Source organism: Dendrobium catenatum, unplaced genomic scaffold (assembly GCF_001605985.2).
Source record: "Dendrobium catenatum unplaced genomic scaffold, ASM160598v2 fragScaff_scaffold_153, whole genome shotgun sequence".
Classification (NCBI taxonomy): domain Eukaryota; kingdom Viridiplantae; phylum Streptophyta; class Magnoliopsida; order Asparagales; family Orchidaceae; genus Dendrobium; species Dendrobium catenatum.
In genome coordinates, this window is record NW_021318615.1 from 612,558 (window position 1) to 632,882 (window position 20,325).

Below are 20,325 nucleotides of genomic sequence, written 5' to 3' on the forward strand. Positions count from 1 at the left end.
TTATCTCAACTTTTGTTATTGATTTAAGAACTAAAATTTTATCTTCACATGCATTCCTATAAATTTTAAGAAGATGTCAGTCTTTAGGCCTAGAAAATCATGATTGTGACTTTCAATAAATCTTTTCACCTTCTAATATCTAGCTTCATCCAATGTAAAGCTAATCATAGTTAGACAACCAGTTATAGTGTCTGATTTTTGATATTTTATGTAGAAATTAAAATTAGGCATCTCCTTGAAACGAGCATTTGAACAAATAAAATCCTTACATTTTATTTTTTTGGAATTTATCTAGTAAATGTAATGATACTTGAAAACACTAAAACCATTATTATATAAAAAATTACAGTAAGCTTCATATGCATTTTTCTCATTTTCAAACACTTTGTGATAAATATGTAGTAAATACACAATAAATACGTAGTAAATATGCAATAAATATGAAATAAATATGTAGTAAATATGTAATAAATGCATAATAAATACGTAGTAAATACATAGTAATTTTGCAGTAAATATGCAATAAATATGCAGTAAAACTCAATAAAAATGTAGAAAAACTTATTAAATAAATAATAAATACACAGTAAATACTTAGAAAAAATGCAGTAAAAAGCTATAAATACATAATAAACAAGTAGTAAAAATGTAATAAATATGCACAAAATACATCTAAAACCCATAAATATGCAACAAATATGTATTCAATATGTAGCATTTGAACTTTAAAAAATATGCATTAATTTTAGTGTTCGCAAATGTGTGTTAATTTCAAAAATATAGATAAATGTGGAGTAATATACATTAATTTTTAAAATGTGTATAATGATAACATGCTGTAAAGAAAACTTGGAAAGGAGTTGAGCTTTACATATAAGTTGAAACCTACATCTCCTAAACCTAGCTTTCCCTCTGCCTGCACTTCTTTTAATGTTAACTACTCTGCCTTGATGTCTACATACCAGTTTCTGCCTCTACGTTCTATGAGAATATCATCTGCTCGTAAAAAGAATCATCTTTCTCCAAATCAGTTTTCATCTTCATCGATATTTTTTCTGTTCATTCTTTTTTCAGCTTGTACGAAAATTTTCTTAAGCTAAAGAAAATCTTTATAGATTGTAGAACTTTGCGGTTGAAATCCTGAAAAAAGAAGCAACAACCCTAAATTGAACTATATGGCGATGGACTTTTTTTAGGCCGGATTCGTGTTGCACCCCCTTTAAAAAAAAAAAAAAAAATTTTTCCCCCCTTTAAAAAAAAAAAAAAACAAACTTTTTTGGGCCAAATTGGATTGCAAGACAAAAAAAAAATAAAACTAAATGTAGATGAATATACAAGTCCACAATATATACGTAAAGATTTTATTGGAGTATGGAAGTAGAGCTTCGTCCAGACTCCGCATAGAATAATTTGTCCTTACAACGGGGGCCGACAGCTCGAGTTCGATACGGGAAGGCATAGAGGATACCAACAGTGTATGAAAGAGAAAAGGAAGTCGCAACGGGAGCTTGCTATAAGAAAGCATTAGCGAGACCGGCAGCGTGTGAGGGAGAAGAGGAGTTTGTGACGAGAGGTTAAAAGATTTAACTTAAATATGCTGAATAGCTGTGACCTAACTACCAAGTATTTTGCTTCAAAATCTCGCACCTGAAGGGGCTGTTTGGTAGCACTCAGGATTTCATTTAGGTAGGATTTTGTAAATCATCTAATCCTGAAAATCGTTTGATAACATTTATGATAAATCCTGTTAAATCCTATGTAACTGTTTGATAATTCAATTCATGATTTAAAGCTTTTAAGAGATTTGACATGTATTTCTTGGATAATTAAAATACAACAATAGAAGTTCAAATAAATAATAACAAAGTTTCGATAAAAAAACAACAATAATATAGACTTAAGATTAGTCTACTCATTTTAAAAAAATTTTCTATTAAATTAATATTAATAGTTTTTATAATTATCTAAATTTGTAAGAAAGTAATTTTCGAAATAGTTGTAAAACCTCAGGTCCCCAAAATAAACTATTTAAATCATACAGAATCTAATTAACAAATGAATTATTTATTAATTAGTATTTTATTAAGTTAATTAATTGATCATTTCTATTTAGATAAATTTAATAAAAATAGTATCAATAATAGCTAATTAAACTTTTTATCAAATTAAAATAAAATTACAATTAGCATAATCTAATATCTTTATTATTATTAATTATTAATTTTTAATTAGTAAATTAATTAAATATAACAATTTTAAATAAATAAATTATAAATAATATTAAATTACATAAATTTATGTCTAATTAATTAATACATTTTAATTATTAAAATTAATTTACCGATTTTAAATAATTCTTCTACGACTTCTTTCCTTAGATAGCCTAGACCCCACCGTTTGTTTTCCTTGTATTTCTTCGATTGCTCTTCTTCTTGAACGGCTCCTTCGGCTGTTCGACTTCGCTCCTTGAAGACGTTCCCTTCCTGTTGGGGATCGGAAGATCGGAAGTTACGAAATTTTGATCGGAAGCAACGACGGGAGCTCGCTCGCTGTGAAGGTATCTTCTCCCTTTCGCGGGCTTCTTCGGCCACGAAAAGGGATAATTTTCCGTCTATGTCGGCTTTCATTTACCGTGAGATTTGGTTTTGCATTTTAGGCCGTTTGGCTTGAGTTCACTCAAATCCCGCATAAATCCTGCTACCAAACAGCCATGCTTCTGCCAACTGCCCTGCCAGTGGAAGACATGGTGGAAGTGGGAAGGGGAGAAGAAGCGATAGAAGAGGAAGTGGAACTGGGTCGTGAGGGAGGACTTGAGGACGCGGAAGAAACCGATGGAGAGGTAGAGGATGACGAAGTTGAAGAAGATTACACTCTGCAATTCGAGGGAGATCCACTCGGCTTTGTCCAGGAAGGAGACCATGAGGGCACCGAGCTCTACCAACATTTCGAGCGGCTCGAGTACGAAGCCCTAGCCGAAAGGAAGCGCAAGGCCTTGCAACAGTGTTCCCGGTACAACCTGCCTCTACATTCTAGAATAATTGCTAATTAATTTATTCGGTTCAAATGTTGATAATCGCGTGCGTTCTTGCAGCAACGGGCAAGCGAAAAAACCTAAGAAAGATGAGTTGCTGGGTGTTTCCATGGAAGAAATTGAGGAGATGATGAACTTTGGATTTCGTAGAAGAGCAAGTTCCGTATGTTATATTTGCATTTCAACGTTATTTAACCTTCTTTATAAATGTGCTTTATTTTGTAATGCAGGAATGAATGATGATTTTGATTAAGTTATTACTTCATATATTTTTTCTTTCTGGTGCCATTTGCTGATCATATTTTTTTCTAAATGTCGATGAAACTGATATTGTTTTATGAATGCTTATGGTATCACGAATTAAATTAAATGGGTTACTGCAGTCGTAAAACTTCATAGATTAAAGTCATGATGCAGATCTGACATAATGTTGATTTAGAGCGTTATGATGTTAGAAGATGACTAAATATGATTGTTTTTCAAAAGTTATGACATTAGGATCTCCAACGAAGGTAACCTATAAATTGAAAGATGCTCAAACGGCCTGTTATGTTAATCAAAAGTGGAGGTAAGAAGTGGGAGCATATGAGTGTTTGGCTGGCAACCTAAGTTAGAAAGAACTTGAAATTGAGGATGTTGTGATCAGTAAATTGTGAACCCTATACTCCAAACTATTTTAGTTTGAATTTGTTTGGAAGTGGATTCTAGGAACTCTCTCACCCATGCTATGCTATTTGCATTGAAAATATGTTGAAATAAAATTTAACATAACGTATTGCATTGAAAGTATGTAGAAATAAAATATAACATAATGTATTGCAATTGTATTAAAGGATAATGTATTAATTATTATAATATGTATACTATTTAGGTCTATATATAGTTCAACATTATACATTGTTATTCTATGTCTTGCATGCATATGCATTTAATGCAATAAACATTAGTGGTGGATTCTAACGTTTTAATCTTCAAAATTGAGGTTTAGTAGTTTTCAAAATTATTAGATATTGTGTATAATTATTGGTTGTATTGTGCATAGAACATAACATATTATTAGTGATAAAATAGTGTAATATAAGCTATTATAGTATTATCTATTTGTATATATTTACCTGTGCATCCATTTCCTTTAGATAGTATAATTCCTAGATTTAATTATGTTGGGGTTTGAGTTTGTTTTAAAGTGGGTACATTCACCTAGAGTTCTAATATACTTTTAGTTAAGGCCATTTTGTTTCACTTTAAGTTTCTGGAAGTATTGGATTTCACTTATAGAAGTGATTTCGAGTGTTTGCTTGGTTGAATGTATATGAGTTTATATTATGGCAACTCACCTTCAAAAAGATGGAAAGTGTGTTCCTATCTTGAGAGCTTTGAAGTTCTTTCAATTTTACTTTTTTCTTCTAATAACGGTAGAATTATATCAAGTTAATATCACGATGGGTTGAAATATTGTTATAATGAGAATAATAATTAGAATAAGAATACTGATAACAATAATGATAATGATAAGAAATCAATGTGAGGATGGATAAAGATAAAACTCACTGCAACACAAACAAACACTGAAACTGAGTTCATAGTAAGTGAGCTATGTAACACAAACAACTACCATTACAACTCATTTTAAAGTTAAATGTGACTCACTTTCAACGCTGAGATCCAAACACTTTTAAATACTTGCAACAAAATAAATTGGCTCGTACTCAACACCCAAACAACTGAAGTTAAAGTGTTTCATCGACAAAAACCAAAATGCCACCTTTTGAATCATCAGTCTCCAATTCGCAGGACTGGAAGTTCCTTTCATGATACTTATAGGCGACCGAATATGCCTGTGATAGGATGAGAGAAACAGGAGTCCTTGATAGTCATTCTATTTTTTATTTTCCTTTTATTTGTCCTGCAACATGATTCTAAGCTGCACTTCATTTTCCGAGAAATGAAAATATAGTTTTATTTTCTATGCTGATTCAAAATGTTGAGGTATCTGCTTCCAATTTTAGATTTTACTTGATATACGTCTTTTAATAGGTACTTTCATGACATTGAAACTATGCCTTTTTTATTTGTAATTATTGAAATTGCTGGACTAACTACTAATTATGCTCTGCTATTTATATTACTATGTTTATTCATCTCTGGTATCAACAGTATCTGTCTTTGTTGTGGGTTAGGCCAAGAAAAGAGGACGGAAGAAAGGATCCCGAAATAAACTCAGTCCGGAAGTGAACATTAAAATTGGTGATGCTACGCTTCACTATGCATCTGGAAATTACAGTGAGGTGAGGCCTTTTTATATCATCTGTTAACTATTTTACTGGAAATTTAGCATGCTTCTAGAATTATAGAGACAATTTTTGATACAATGCTAAGTTTCTCATGCTTGGAAGCTGGGAAAAATATACACTATTTCTCCCAAAAAAAAAAAAAAAACTTCTATGTAAGCACATTGCTTTTCTAAACTTTAATTTCTATAAGGTTGCTCTTTGAAGGATATTATTGTCCTTGATTTGAGTCACTAAATCCCTATGCCATTTCTCTTTTATGGTCATTCTTGTCTTTACATTGTTTTATTTGATGTTACGTACTCCAGATCAACTTGCATTTCTCTTATACATGATTAGTTGATTTTTTTAATCCAAAATAGCTAGAAGATATAACTATGGGGTGGGTGGGTAGACTTAATGTGAAAGGATGTCCAAGGAAAAGAGATACACTTAAGGTAACATGACTAAAGGTTCTATAATTTATTTTGAACTATAATGATACAGTATTATCAAATTTGTCTGACCATTCAACAATTTGGTTCAGCCAGACTCAATTTTTCATATGCCAAATTCTAGGAATCAAACTAGATAAAAATAAGCTGATCCAGATCTATTTTCATATATATATAGGCCCATTTTCAGATAAGTCTGAATTTAGTATATTATTTTTATTTTATGAATTAATTTGAAATATACTAAGAATTTTCTTTCCTATAGCGAGTTGCTTCCATTCCATAAATTCAAAACGAAACTATAAAAAGGTTGAACCATCCATAGTCATAGAGACAACTTGTAGCTTTCTTAGGGCAGCATTCTTAATGTTCACCTCTCTTCCACCCTCCATATCTACATGCTACATTTGTCTTTACCCTTCGTCCTATCTTGTTTTACTCTAGGATGGATAATGAAACATGCAAAAATTAAACGCCGATACATTTTTGCAACGAGAAAGAATGAAGATAGATTCTCATACTTGACTTTTTGAAAGTAGCCAAAAATCCCTTAACAAGCCTTTTTTCTTTTCAAAATTCGCTATTTCATCCATCTCTACTAGAACCCTAGCTATTGATGGTGTATGTATAGAGGTGGTGTGTGCATCCAATTTGAGAGGTCAATTAAATAATGAAGCTAGCGAATATAATGTGCTCTAGTTTATAAAATGCTTAGGAATTTTTGGAATTATATCCATGTTGAGGTAATAGGTGATTCTTCTTTGAGGTAAAACATTGTGCCATTTAAAAAGCTTTAACAAGCACACATTGTTATGATAAAATCAACATCACAACATCAACATCAACATCAAGCCTTTATCCCACTACGTGTGGTCGGCTACATGAATCATTTTTCTCCATTGTGTTCTATTAAAAATCAAATTCTCGTTTAAATCTAATAAAGAAAGATGATTCATAATATTTTCTAACCAAGTCTTTTTAGGTATGCCTCTACCTTTCTTAACATAAGTCAAAATATAAAAACTTGAGCATTGTAATCCCTTAATTTCAACATATTAAGGATGTCTAGAATCCAAAAAAATTATGTTTCAGGAATCAAAGTAACCAAATCCTTCAATGGGTTGTTTGTTTGCAAGTATTTAGTATTCATGTTTATTCCTACTGTAATGCACATTAAATACATTGCATTTGGATTTCTTAAGATTTTTTGTTTTGTTGTAAAATAAATCCATGAAATGAAAATTTTGTGTTTGGGTTTTACTTATAAATGAAATACACTACACTTTATCTCTGTTTAAGGTATAATAGGGATGGTGACCAAGGATGACGTAGACTGTGACAACAACATGATGTGATGTATTGGGAAAAGTGGTATGAGATCTTAAATAGTGATCGAGATCAAGTTTTGGGCATCATAATGATACCATGGCACATGGTTTGTTGGATTGGGTTACTAGCACGAGGTTGCCAAATGTGGTTTGACTTTTATAGATTTAGGGAAATGTGGGCCGAAAAAGCATTGGCTTGGGGTTGCCAGGTCAAGGTTGTTGATGTGTGATTGATATTTTTTGTGCAGGATTGGGTTCATTAGTGGGGGTTTAGGGTCATGGATTCTGGGAAAATGCAGGCTGCTGGATCACTAGTTGGTCTTGGTTGTGGATTCAAGGATGATGTTGTTGTGAGTCAAAGCATTTGAAGTTCACTTGGTTTGAGTGGATTCAAAGTTCCTAAAAATTCCTCAGAGGAGTTTATAATTTCCTACAAAAATACTTTACATTTATTTTACTTCAATGCAAGTGCCCAAAAAATTCAAAACCTATATTCCTTTTACTTTATACATACAATACACCAAACCATCCATCTCTTAAATAACTTTTTGATTACCTCCATAAAAGGCCATCCATTCGACTAGTTACTAATGATACAAAATGCAATTGATTGATATAGAGAAAAAACTACAGTTTTTGAAGTTGTGGCGGTAAGAAGAATTGATATAACCCTAAGTAGGGATTGGTTTTGTGCCCAAAAGTTTATAACTGGTGCGAATGAGAATACAGTGTTGCGAATGGAAATACGCAAGGTTATGAGTTGAGAGTGGGAATACAAAAAGCCACCAGTTGCATGATTCAGAAGCATATGGTTCTGAGTGGAATTCGAAGAGGTGTTAATAAATAGTTACTTCATCAATACATTATCTTATAAATAAAGTTATAATTATTAATTAAGTATGCTTATAATAATTAAAATGAAAGATTAATAATTGATTTGAATAATTAAAATTAATTAAAATGGATGGCCAAGATTTGACGTGGGTGGAAACACAAGCCCCTTTTATAATAGTAGTATAAATATATACAATCATATAATATATTTGATCAACCATATTATGCATGTATGCTAGTTCAACTATATTTGAATGAATGCACAATTTAATTCAACCCCAATCCAACCTACAACTTTGTATAAATCAAATTCATTATATCTCATTCTACTTCATTGTCTACATTCAATTATTCTTCCATTTTATTGTGATTTGGCTCTGATACCAATTTCTTTCACACCCCATTTCAACCCCCTACAGTCAGCCTAGAGTGTAACAGAGAAGAAAAATCTAAATAGGCTCCTTCTCACTGACAACCATTATGAACTATTTCTATCAGAATCATATGAGTAAAAAAAGTAATCTATTTAGACTCTCATAACATATCCAATTTTATACTTAACAACAAAAATCATGTAATATACATCAATTAAACCTCAAATATAATACACATTTCAAAAGAAATACAGAGATTTACTAAAACATTTTAAAATCTATTTGCATATCTTAAAAGTCTCTGTACAGCCTCCACTTGGATCTCTATGTACACTCAAAATGTATTAAAAAAAAAAACAGTCACCCTTTTCCGTCAAGTGTCCTACTGGCTCTTTCCTCTTTTCTGCAGTACAACCACTATTAATGAGTAGGGCTGCATGAAATGTGCAAGTAATATATAAAAAATAATAATAACATTTATTTTGACAATTAATATGAAATATTTTGAAATTACATGCTGATCATAAGAAATACATGACATCACTTTCTATCTTTTTTTACTATTTAGTACCTTTATACAAGTCATATGATGACTATAAACTTTTGCACTATTCTAGCTTTTCAAATCAAGGTTGGGTTCGAATTCTCAACTTTTAGAATTTAGAGAGTGTAAGTTTACCTCATCACGTCGTTCTCCTTTATTTGTGCGGGTCTATCGCCCATTTATGACTTATTTCACTTTTCTACTCTTCCATTTTCATGTCCATTTTCATAATCATACATCACTAATCTAATTGTTACTACTTAGTGATTCAAAAATAAATGTTATCATAGACATAATAAATATGAATTTGCAAATGTATAAAATTTTACTATTTTTATGCATCGTTTGAGTATCTCACATCGCTCGGAATTTATTCTTCTTGAACACCTTGTCTTCTTTGCCTTATATAAACAACCTAAAGGATAAGGAAATTCATATAGAAATTCTTATCTTTAAATAAAACAAGTTATGATACACTCAAATAAATCTTTACCTCTACTAAATTTGTCCTCATTCATAAATTTTCTCACCTCTACTTTCCTTTTCCTCCCTTCTTGCCTATTGGATTTAACAATCAATATAAATAAAATAACAACACCCAAACACTTATTGCAGAAAGCGTGAATTCTAGCAAACCTTCATTAAGGACACTCATAATTCTACTTATAGCCCTTTCCTTTACTTCTATCTTACCTTACTATTTTTTGTCATATTATTCGTCTCTTTTTGTCACGGATTAGCAAATACTACAACAACTCTTACTCCATTTCAACCCACAGCAGCAGCCATATAACCTCTAATTTGATTCATATACATGAATAAAATAAAAAATGCATTCCTTTCCTAACTGTTTTCATTATATACAACAACTACAACAGACAACAATCTTAGTATTCTCTATAGTTTACCTTCATACACGCTGAATTCTCCTCTACATTAGCTGATAGCATCAGCCCTGAATTTCCCTTCCAGCTCCTCACGACTAACTTTAGCACCAAGATTTTTTTTTTCTATCGGGTAGGTAGAATAAAAATGGGATGCAAAGGCTTAAGGCTAGTGCTTAATATATGCACTAACCTCCACAAAAATTAAATATATCTATACCTAAATCCATTAACACCTATTAGTTGTTCCCAACCGTTGATTTTAGCTATCCAGATATCAACCCCTTACATACACATATTAGTGGAAAACAAAATTTTGCATTTAAATAAATATTTATATGCTACAGGACTTTGATTAACTTTTAATCAATTATTATGTAAATTAAATCCTTATGATTTAATACTTTACTACATCAAGCCTTCGTCCCACAATGTGGAGTCGGCTACATGAATCATTTTTTTCCATGTGTTATGTTAAAAGTCAAATTTTCATTTAAATCTAATAAAACAAGATCATTTCTAATATTTTCTAACCAACCTCTACCTTTCTTAACAAAAGTTAAATATGATACCTCTACTTTCTTAACCGGATTATCAAAAGGCCGCCGTTTTATATGACCAAACCATCTAAGGCGACTCTCTCTAATCTTATCTTCCACTGACGCCACTCCAACCTTTTCACGTATATGCTCATTTCATATCTAATCTTAATGACCAACATTCGACACCATAAAGCATTGCAGGTCTCATCACCATTTCATAGAATTTTCCCATAAATTTGAGCGGGACTTTTCTATCACACAACAAGCCCTATGCATTCCTCCACTTCAACCATCCAACTTGAATTCTGCTAATAATATCCCCATCTATTTCACTCTCTCTCTGGACAATAAATCCAAGATATCTAAAACGCATACTCTTATTAATGACTTGCTCGCCCAAAGTCACAATCTCTTCATTAGGTCTATTACTATTAAAATTGCATATATTCATTTTTAGATCTACTAAGGCGAAAACCTTTAGACTCTATGGTTGATCTTTATAATTCAAGTTTACCTTCAACTCCCTCTTTAGTCTAATCAACAAGAAGAATATCATCAGCAAAAAGTATAAACCAAGGTACATCCTCTTGCAAATGTCTAGTGAGAACATCCATGGCTAAAGCAAAAAGATATGGGCTTAAGGCTAATCCTTGATGTAATCCAACCGAAATTGGAAAATACTTGGTCAACCACCTTGTTTGAACACAAGTAATAGCTCATGTATACATATCTTTAATGATTTAAATATAAGCATTATTAACTCCTTTCTTTGCAAGAACTCTCCATAGCACTTCTCTTGGAACTTTATCATATGCTTTCTCTAAATCAATAAAATATCATGTAGATCTTCTTTATTCTCTCTATATTTCTCCAACAAACCTTTCAATAAATATATGACTTCCATAATAGACCTACCCGACATGAATCCAAATTAATTTTGAGAAACATTAGTATCACGCCGCAACCTATGCTCCATAACTCGCTCCCATAGTTTGATAGTATGACACATTAACTTAATTCCTCTATAATATTCACAATCTTGTGCATCACCTTTATTCTTAAATATAGGAATTAACACACTCATTCTCCACTCATCAGACATCTTTTTAGTTTTCAAAATAGTATTAAAAAGATTAGTAAGCCAAAAAATTCCTTTATCTTCTAAGCATTTTCACACTTATGTTAGAATATCATCAGGTCCAACAGCTTTTCCACAGTTTATTTTCTTAAAAGCCTCTCTAACTTCCATTTTACTAATACGCCAATAAAAATAGAAATCTTAATATTCATTTAGGGTGCTAAGATTATTAAAGTCAATCGTATTTTTACATTCTTCATTAAAAAATTTAGCAAAATATCAATGTTTAAAATTATGCAATTGGGTATTGAAGTGTTTTTCGCTTGTGAGGCGAGGCATAAGTCGTAAGGCGTTTTGAGCCGTAAGCCTCAAAATCCAAAAATTGCATAAAGTGAAAATAAATATTAAAAGTGATTTTTTGTATAATATCTAAATAATATGTTAAATAATATCATATTAACTTTTTACTAAATTATGAAGTGACAAATTGACATACATATGAAATTAAAAATTGCATAATATGTAAAGCGACTATTGATAAATTACGTTAAATAGAATTGAAATCCAATATTACAAGAGCAAAATAATATGAAATATAGGAATTACGTGTAAGTATCATATAACATCAAGTTCAACTCCAAATTCCTTCTTTCTTAGTTCCCTACCCATCCACATTTAATTATTAAAAAAAACTAGCATAATTTGTAACAACTCAGAAATCATCTACACTGTTATCACTTGAGTCTTTATTTGAGTTGTTGTTATAACAAATTAATCTCTTCCCTACCTTATTCTGTAGAGTTCAATGCTTCTTAAACTGTTTCTTCTTCATTTATTTCAATCATCTTTCTCTTTTATAAATATTTTTCATTAACATAAATATGCGAATAATACTAAAAAATTTTTAGAAGAGATGGTGGTGGTGTGCGGTTTAAGTGACTCTCGGTGGTGGCTATGACAAAGGCGGTGGGCTGGAGGTCAAGGCGGTTGAGAGGAAGTTGTTGCGGTATGGGGGTGCATGAAGGCATGATTTGTTTGGGGCTTTAGTTTAGGATTTAGGTAAAGTTTTAATAAAAAACTATATAAATCGGGTGAGGCGTACGCCTCATCCTAGTGAGGCGTGGCGCATCTCAAGGTGGGCCTATGCCATGCTGAGGCCTAAGCCTTTTAAAAAAGCTCAAGCGTAAGCCTCGAGGCAGAATTGAAATTAAAATGCACTTGCAGCTGTTGATTTCATTTCCTGATTTAAGGAACATTTTGAATTAATCAAAAAGTTGATTAGGCTTCAATTGGAATTAAACTGATCCTATTGAGCTGAAATTAAGTCCGTTTGGGTTCAATTTAATTTGGTCAAATTAATTTGGCGAAAGTAAACCTAAATCAACGTCAATTCAAGTCAAATTAGACTCGACGAAGCATAATTGAGTCGTTTGATTGAGCCCGCTCGGGCTCAAAGTGCAAGAAATGAGGTCAACATAAATCAATGAAATTTTGCATCTTTTGTTTTGGTTTTCTAGCTTTCTAGTTCTTGAGAATTCAAAAATCCAAAGCTTTTTTAGGATTTGACGTTCATAGCTTGAGAATTCACTGTTTTGTTCTTTCTGTTTCCTGTTAATTTTTGTTATTTTACTGTTCAACAGCCCTTAATTAGAATGTGTGAATGAGTATTCATAACGAATAATTTGGATATGGCTAAGGATAATAAAAATGTTGATAATTTCTTTTGTCTAGCATTTTTTTTATTATATTGTGATAACTCTATCTTTTTATGTTGTTATAATGTTATCCTTCCTTTTTTTTTTGCCGAACTACATTTGTTAGAAGTTATTCAATTTAACCGCCAAGCAATGAATTTTTTCCCCTTCGAAGGGATAGTAGGATTATGCTTGTCTCATACTGTTCCTTGTTCTTGTTGCAGGCGATACCCATATTAGAAGAAGTTGTTCAACTTGCACCTAATTTACCTGATTCATACTTCATACTTGGTCTTATATATGATGCTATGAATGATAGGAAGAAAGCTCTGAATTTCCACATGATTGCTGCACATTTATCACCTAAGGATGTAACTCTTTGGAAGAAGCTTGTTGCTTGGTCTATGTAAGCATATATTCTCATTTTGCGGATTTAAAGCCCATGGTCATGATATTTTGATTTTTTTGTTGAGACTTGCCATAAAAATGACGAAGTCAATGAATTTTTGCATTTCATTTTGTAATGCCAACTTAATACTTGTAACCTCCGGAACTATTTTCTGGTACTGTTCACCTGCAATTCACTTTTGTCAAGGTATTCTTTAATGAATTCCAACATGGTTTTCCTGAAACTGCTTTTAATTCCTCCTTTATTATTTGTTTGTCGAAGTGTTTGAGATCACATGTTAAAGATGCATTATGTAATAAACTGTGTTATCTCTACGTGCATTGATTTTTATGCTTCTTAGTTTGCGTTTTCATTGGCTGAAGCTTAGGAATTCCTGGTATTCCAATGTTTTGGATGCAATGCCTTTGGATGGTTGATTTTCATCTAATGCCTGCAAGTGGGTGAAGAAAATAAGGCAGGATCTCTCCTTGTGAAGTGTGTCCATGCAAAACCTTCCGAGGTTGTATTGACTTTCTTCAATGACAATCTATTCATAAGGAAATGCTATGTAGCCAGTTTCCATAGTGCTTGATGCAAGAGCATAGGTACTTATATTCTCAAATGAATGTGATGGGATTATGCTTTTAGCATCAAATGTTAAGCTGGCTTGCATGAGTCCCTTACATTTCCTTGGTATAATTAAATAATTGAAAATACAATTGCTAACTAAAAAATTTGAGTTATTCTCAAGAAGCTCCTGATGAATTTTATTTAATTGAATCTTTCATATGCCTAATTACTATCGCTCCCAAGTTATGTTACTGAAGGGAAAATAGGCAATCCATTAAGATTGGCAAAGATTAGGAATCATTATTTGTTGAAACAAATTACAATAAGAATGGAGTTCAGAGATTAATGGATAGGAGTTGAATGCTATTTAGGTAAGTATCTTTTAGTGATAGAGTAATTGTTATGAAGATAGTTATTGTTGAGATATTATAAATGTGGTTAATAGTTATCGTCTTCAAGTAAGATTAGAAGATAATTAAAAAAATCAATCTTTGGTAGAAATGATATAAATGAATCTATAAGGTTCTATTAGGATGTGGTATTAGCGGTTATATAAATGAATCTATAAGGTTCTATTAAGATGTGCTATGAGATGATTCAAGGTGAGTCTAGAGTAGGTGATAGAATTGCTATAGGAGAAGCCATACTTAATTTTATAGTAGCTTATGGCCTTGCAATGGCGAACATATGCTTGATGAAATTATAGAACTCTTAATCACTGAGGAAGTGGAGCTACTAAAGCCCTAAAGTTTTCTTAACTTAGGAGGAAAGAAAAATATATTTTTGTAAAGATTATAAGGTGATTCCAATAGAATTTGATCTCACAATTTAGAGTAGTAGTTATAGATATTTATGTTAACAATGTAGAGAACAATAATCAAAATATATAATTGCTCTAGAATAAGATAGTTAAAATTGAAAGGTGAAAATTTGCTAATATTTCAAAATATGTTTCTAATAATTTCAAATTGCAATTCTTTGTTCGAGCCAAACTGAATGTAAGATAAAATGGAAGTTTTACAAGAGTCCGAAATATATCACATAACTAGATTTAGTTGTGGATTGAGAATGTTCAAAAGGTTATTGAGAAACTAATGCGCTGTTAGATTGTGAAAAAAGTTGAGTACACATAATACTTATAATGATTATAAGAAAGTTAAAAATTTTGCTGTGAGTGTAGTATTTAAAGAAAAAATTATAACTCTGGAGAATTTATACAATATACTTGGTACTAAGGAAGGATAAAATAAAATACTTAGAATAACTAAGATTGGAGATAAGAGAGCTCGTGGCTCAAATTAAATGCATTAGAAGGAAAGATGATATGATCTAAGTTAAATTTGAATACATCAAGAAAACAGTGCAATGCTACTTTGAGAAATTATTAAATGTGATGGATGAAATTATTTTGTAAGATCATAATAAATGAAATAATAAGGTATATTATAGATTACAACATCAACAACATGAAGCCTTTATCCCACTACGAAGGAAAGATGATATGATCTAAGTTAAATTTGAATACATCAAGAAAACAGTGCAATGCTACTTTGAGAAATTATTAAATGTGATGGATGAAATTATTTTGTAAGATCATAATAAATGAAATAATAAGGTATATTATAGATTACAACATCAACAACATGAAGCCTTTATCCCACTACGTGGGGTCGGCTACATGAATCCTTTTTCTCCATTGTGTCCTATTAAAGGTCAAATTCTCGTTTAAATCTAATAAAGAAAGGTCATTCCTAATATTTTTTAACCAAGTCTTTTTAGGTCTGTGATACGTCTTAGGTTTCACAAATTAGGGTTTGCCCTAATTTCCCTTCAAAAGAGTGAAATTTCTCCACCAAAACCAAATGAGAAAACAATCACAAAAGGGTAGAGAAGAAAAATGAGAACCTTTGCATTAGCAAGCCAAGAGAAAACTCCCGCCACACCCGCCCCTCTTCGTGCCCGTCTCTCTCCCCGTTGACCTCCATAATTTAAGTTTACCTTCAACTCCCTCTCTAGTTTTATCAACAAGAAGAATATCATCAGCAAAAAGCATACACCAAGGTACATCCTCTTGCAAATGTCTAGTGAGAACATCCATGACTAAAGCAAAAAGATATGGGCTTAAGGCTGATCCTTGATGTAACCCAACCGAAATAGGGAAATACTTGATCAAACCACCTTGTGTTTGAACACAAGTAATAGCTCCTACATACATATCTTTAATGATTTGAATATAAGCATTATTAACTCCTTTCTTTTCAAGGTATATTATAGATTGATCCAAAAAATTGGACTGAACATAATTGTGAAGAAGATGAATGATAATATAGTTTTAGCATCAGTATTTGGGATTTATGGGAGATATTGTGGCTGTTTGTGTAAAAACCTTTTTTGTAAATTTTGAAGCTTAAAAGTTGCCACATTGCTGGAGAAGTATCATTTTCAAAAAAAAAAAAAAAAGTTGACAAGCATCATTTTGGTACTAATATTTAGAATAGGGACGTTGTTCAAGATTTTCTTAACTATAAACAAATCAAACTAATGAGATATAATGAAGCTATAAGGAGCACTACTCATTCGAATGGACCATTTTCACTCCTGATGTGGTGCCTTCCCAGCTAGGTCAAAGCCAATATTGATGGAGCCCTGCTTCCTTCCTACAAAGCTGGCCTTGGTGTAGTCATCCATGATGCAAATGCCAATCTTATTATTTGCTGCTGGAAGCCAATGGGAGTATTGGAATAATTCAGCTGTTGAAATGCAAGCAATCAGCCTCCAAACTACATTTCAGCCATGGATGTATGAAACCAGGGTTCTGATCATAGAAGGAGATAATTGTAATGTTATGAAGCATTTGCAGCATAGCTTTGACAAAGCAATTTGGCAAGAAAGAACACTTCAAGCTCCTGAGCTCGGTTTGCTGCTCAGCTTCCACCAAGTTCATTCCAACATACACACCTCGTCACTGCAACAGAGTTGCTGATTTTTGTGCACAGTTTGCATTGAACCATGATTTTTTATGGAACAATAGTGTAGTGTCAATCTTCCTTCTTCTTTTTTGGTTTTGTTGAAGGAAGATGGTGATAGTATTTCTCACTTATAGTTGTATTTTTTGCATCTTTTGAATAGTAATGCATATGCACTCTTCAAGAATGTGCATGGTTTTGTTGATTTTTCCTAGACACATACGTTTAAAATGTTTGCTTATGACTTATTCTAATATTGTATATATTTAGTGTTTGCTGCCACCATAGATTAGATCTCTTTTTTAATGAAGTTCTTTGAAGTGCATGCTGTGGGGGTTTGGAGGGGTAAACTTTGATATAGCTATTTACATCTGAAGATTGGGATGCTTTGCAAATGGATATTATATGGTTATATATCCTGTGTTTGATTTTGAATAACCATAAATGGTTGGGATTTTGTTGAATCTTCACAGGACTTATATAGTCAAAATGTCAGCTTATGAATTTTCTTAACAATCTTAATTTATTTTTTATGACATAAATAATATTTTAAATTTGGTTCGGAGGTCGAAGTTTGCTGGAAAATATGAATGATTTTAGTTCAAATCGAAGTCAATGAGCTCAAGTTGGCATAGATTGAACTTGAATTAAGCTAGATTGAGATCATGTTGCAAATTTATATACATGTATGTATGAATGTATATACATGTATGTATGAATGAATATACTTTTATATTTTTTTATTTATATATATGAATCTATATGGTATGAAAATGTCTTACAAGATAAAAAATTACTTGAGATAAAGAAGATTTAGTTTGGAAATGATATTGGATTGAGCTCGACCACAACTTGACTTGGTTGTGCGAATGTGCGCTAGGTTGGATGGAATGACTTTGAATCGATATTTAGTTTGGTTAGATTAGCTTCAGATTAGATCATTATCCGTCTTATTCACAGTGGATCTTGTATTTTTTCAAAAAATAAATTGAAGTGCTAGAAAGCTTATTGATACTTGAGTATGATATGAGATTTTCATGAGTTATATAGTTTTGCATTTCCTTCAACACTGCATGCTTATTTTGAATGTTTGATATGATATAAATCTACATTATTCACTTGTTTGGTTTTTTTTTTAATGTAGTTTTTCATTTGTTTCTTTCTATATGGCTATTAGATGGCGCTGTTATCTTGAACTAATTTAATTTTTCCATACTACAGTGAGCAGAAAAATTTTGGTCAGGTTAGATATTGCCTTTCAAAGGCAATAGCAGCAGACCCAAAGGATATTGGTCTCAGATTTAATCGTGCATTGCTTTATTTCGAGCTTGGTGAGTATCAGAAGGCAGCTGACTCATGTAATCAGATTGTAAGTCTTTATCCTGCTAATGTTGAAGCACGCAAGATGGCATCTAAGGTAATTATTTTTGGATGACATGCATTATATCTTCTTTAAACAAATTTTTTAGATTAAAAAGTGTTTGTTTTTTTATAAAATCTATTTATTTATAATTGAATCATTGTTCTTTCTAAGGTTGCTTTAAATAGGTTAGATTACTGAGGTTCTACGGGAAAAAAAGGTGTTTTGAAGTGGAAAAAATTAAATACCATTGAGGTTTATGAGAATTATAATGAAGCTGAAAGTAATGCAAAGAGGATATTAAGCAAAGTATAACTAAAAATTCATCTTTAATTAGCATGCTCCCTATTTCTCAAGGTAGAGGTTATAAGTTATAGTTTGGGCTGATGACATGGAAAAATAATTTATGGATCAAGAAACTTGATCAATATTGATTCTGGTTGGTTGGAAGGTTGTTAGCCTTTCGGAAAATTCGGTTGATCCCTCTAGCTTTAATTCCTTGCTAATTAGGAGGTTATTTGACACCTGGACAACAATTGTTTGCTTTGTTCCCACCCTTGAGATCTCCTGAATTCGACTGCAATCACTGGTCCAGAATCAGAACCACCTGCCACCCTTATCGAGAGATTCAAAAGGCCCCCTATTTAGAGGTTAAAAAATCATGCCTCCAACTATCTGCTCTCTCCACATCTGTGCCTTGGTCGAACCCTACAAGGAACTAGGAAGAAGGGTTATCGATCACTTTGAAGAATAATGGGAAATGCTCCTGCAAGGCTACTTATGAGAATTGTTAACAACAAGAACTCTCCTTTATTCTAGTGCCTGAAGTGAGCTAGAAATTTTGTCTTCAAACAATGGATTGCAAGAACATAAAGAAAAGTAGACTAGCTACTTCTCCCTCATGTTTTGTTGCCTAGATTCTCCTTTGGCTGCTATCCCCTGTGCCCGACTCTTACTAGAAATGTTTTCTACCTCGTTGCAACCACCTAGAAGCCTCTTGCCTCTAGATTTCTGGTGCAGCTATTCCTTGATGATTGTTGGAGAGAGCCTCCTGAAATTTGTGGTTGATTGTGGTAGAGTTCGAGACTGCACTATAACATTTATCTCTTTTCATTTCTACAAGAATTGTAATCTTCTCTCAAATTAGGAAATATCATAACTCTTTTTCAAAAAATTGATGAAATTTGCTAGAGGGTTGACCTTAAATAGAACACATGCCCACCAAACAATATTATAAAATTCTAAAAATACCCTACAACAACAACATCAAACCTTTTTACACTAAATAGGGCCAGCTACATGAATTCTTTTTCTCCATTGTGTCCTATTAAGAGTCACATGCCCATTTAATTCTAATAGAAAAACTAATTCTAATACTTTCTAAACAAGTTTTTTTAGGTTTACCTTTACCTTTCTTAATATAGGCCAAATTTAACACATCTACTCTTCTACCTAGGTCATCAAAAGGACAATATTTTATGTGACCAAACCATCTAAGGTGACTCTCTAATCTTATCTGCCACTAGTGCTACTCCAACTTTTTCATGTATATACTCATTTCACATTTTGTCTTTAAGTGTAAAGTTACTCATCCGGCTGAGCATCCTCATCTTGCAACACTTAATTTAATATTTTAATGGAAAACATTCCGCTCCATAAAACATTGCAGATCTCACTACGATCTTATAGAAATTTCTCTTAAGTTTGAGGGGTATTTTTCTATTACATAACAAGTCCGATGCATTCTTCTACTTCAACCATCTCACTTAAATCTGACTAATAATATCTCCATCTATTTACAATCCCTTTGAACAATAGACCTGAAATATAAAAAAATGTGTACTCTTTTTATGATTTGATTGCCCAAAGTCACAATCCCTCACTAAATCTTTTATTACTAAAATTACACTCCATTTATTTGGTTTTAGACCCGCTTAAATAAAAATCTTTAGACTCTAAAATTGACCTTCATAATTCAATTTTTCCTTCAACTCCCTTTGTAGTATC

The 20,325-nt window shown here is 32.0% G+C and overlaps 1 protein-coding gene across 2 annotated transcripts in view; it reads left to right on the forward strand.

Moving 5' to 3' along the window:
• The first annotated feature begins 2,389 nt into the window (after nt 1-2,389).
• Nucleotides 2,390-20,325, forward strand: part of LOC110101275 (general transcription factor 3C polypeptide 3) — an 83,738-nt gene continuing 65,802 nt past the window's right edge. The window contains exons 1-6 of one of the 2 annotated variants that reach the window (XM_028701220.1): nt 2,390-2,557; nt 2,657-3,009; nt 3,092-3,194; nt 5,212-5,319; nt 13,259-13,440; nt 18,180-18,375. In XM_028701220.1, the coding sequence (XP_028557053.1) occupies nt 2,711-3,009; nt 3,092-3,194; nt 5,212-5,319; nt 13,259-13,440; nt 18,180-18,375 (888 nt within the window). In that variant the 5' untranslated portion in view covers nt 2,390-2,557; nt 2,657-2,710. The remainder of the gene's footprint in view (nt 2,558-2,656; nt 3,010-3,091; nt 3,195-5,211; nt 5,320-13,258; nt 13,441-18,179; nt 18,376-20,325) is intronic. The other variant, XM_028701222.1, reaches the window with a different exon arrangement.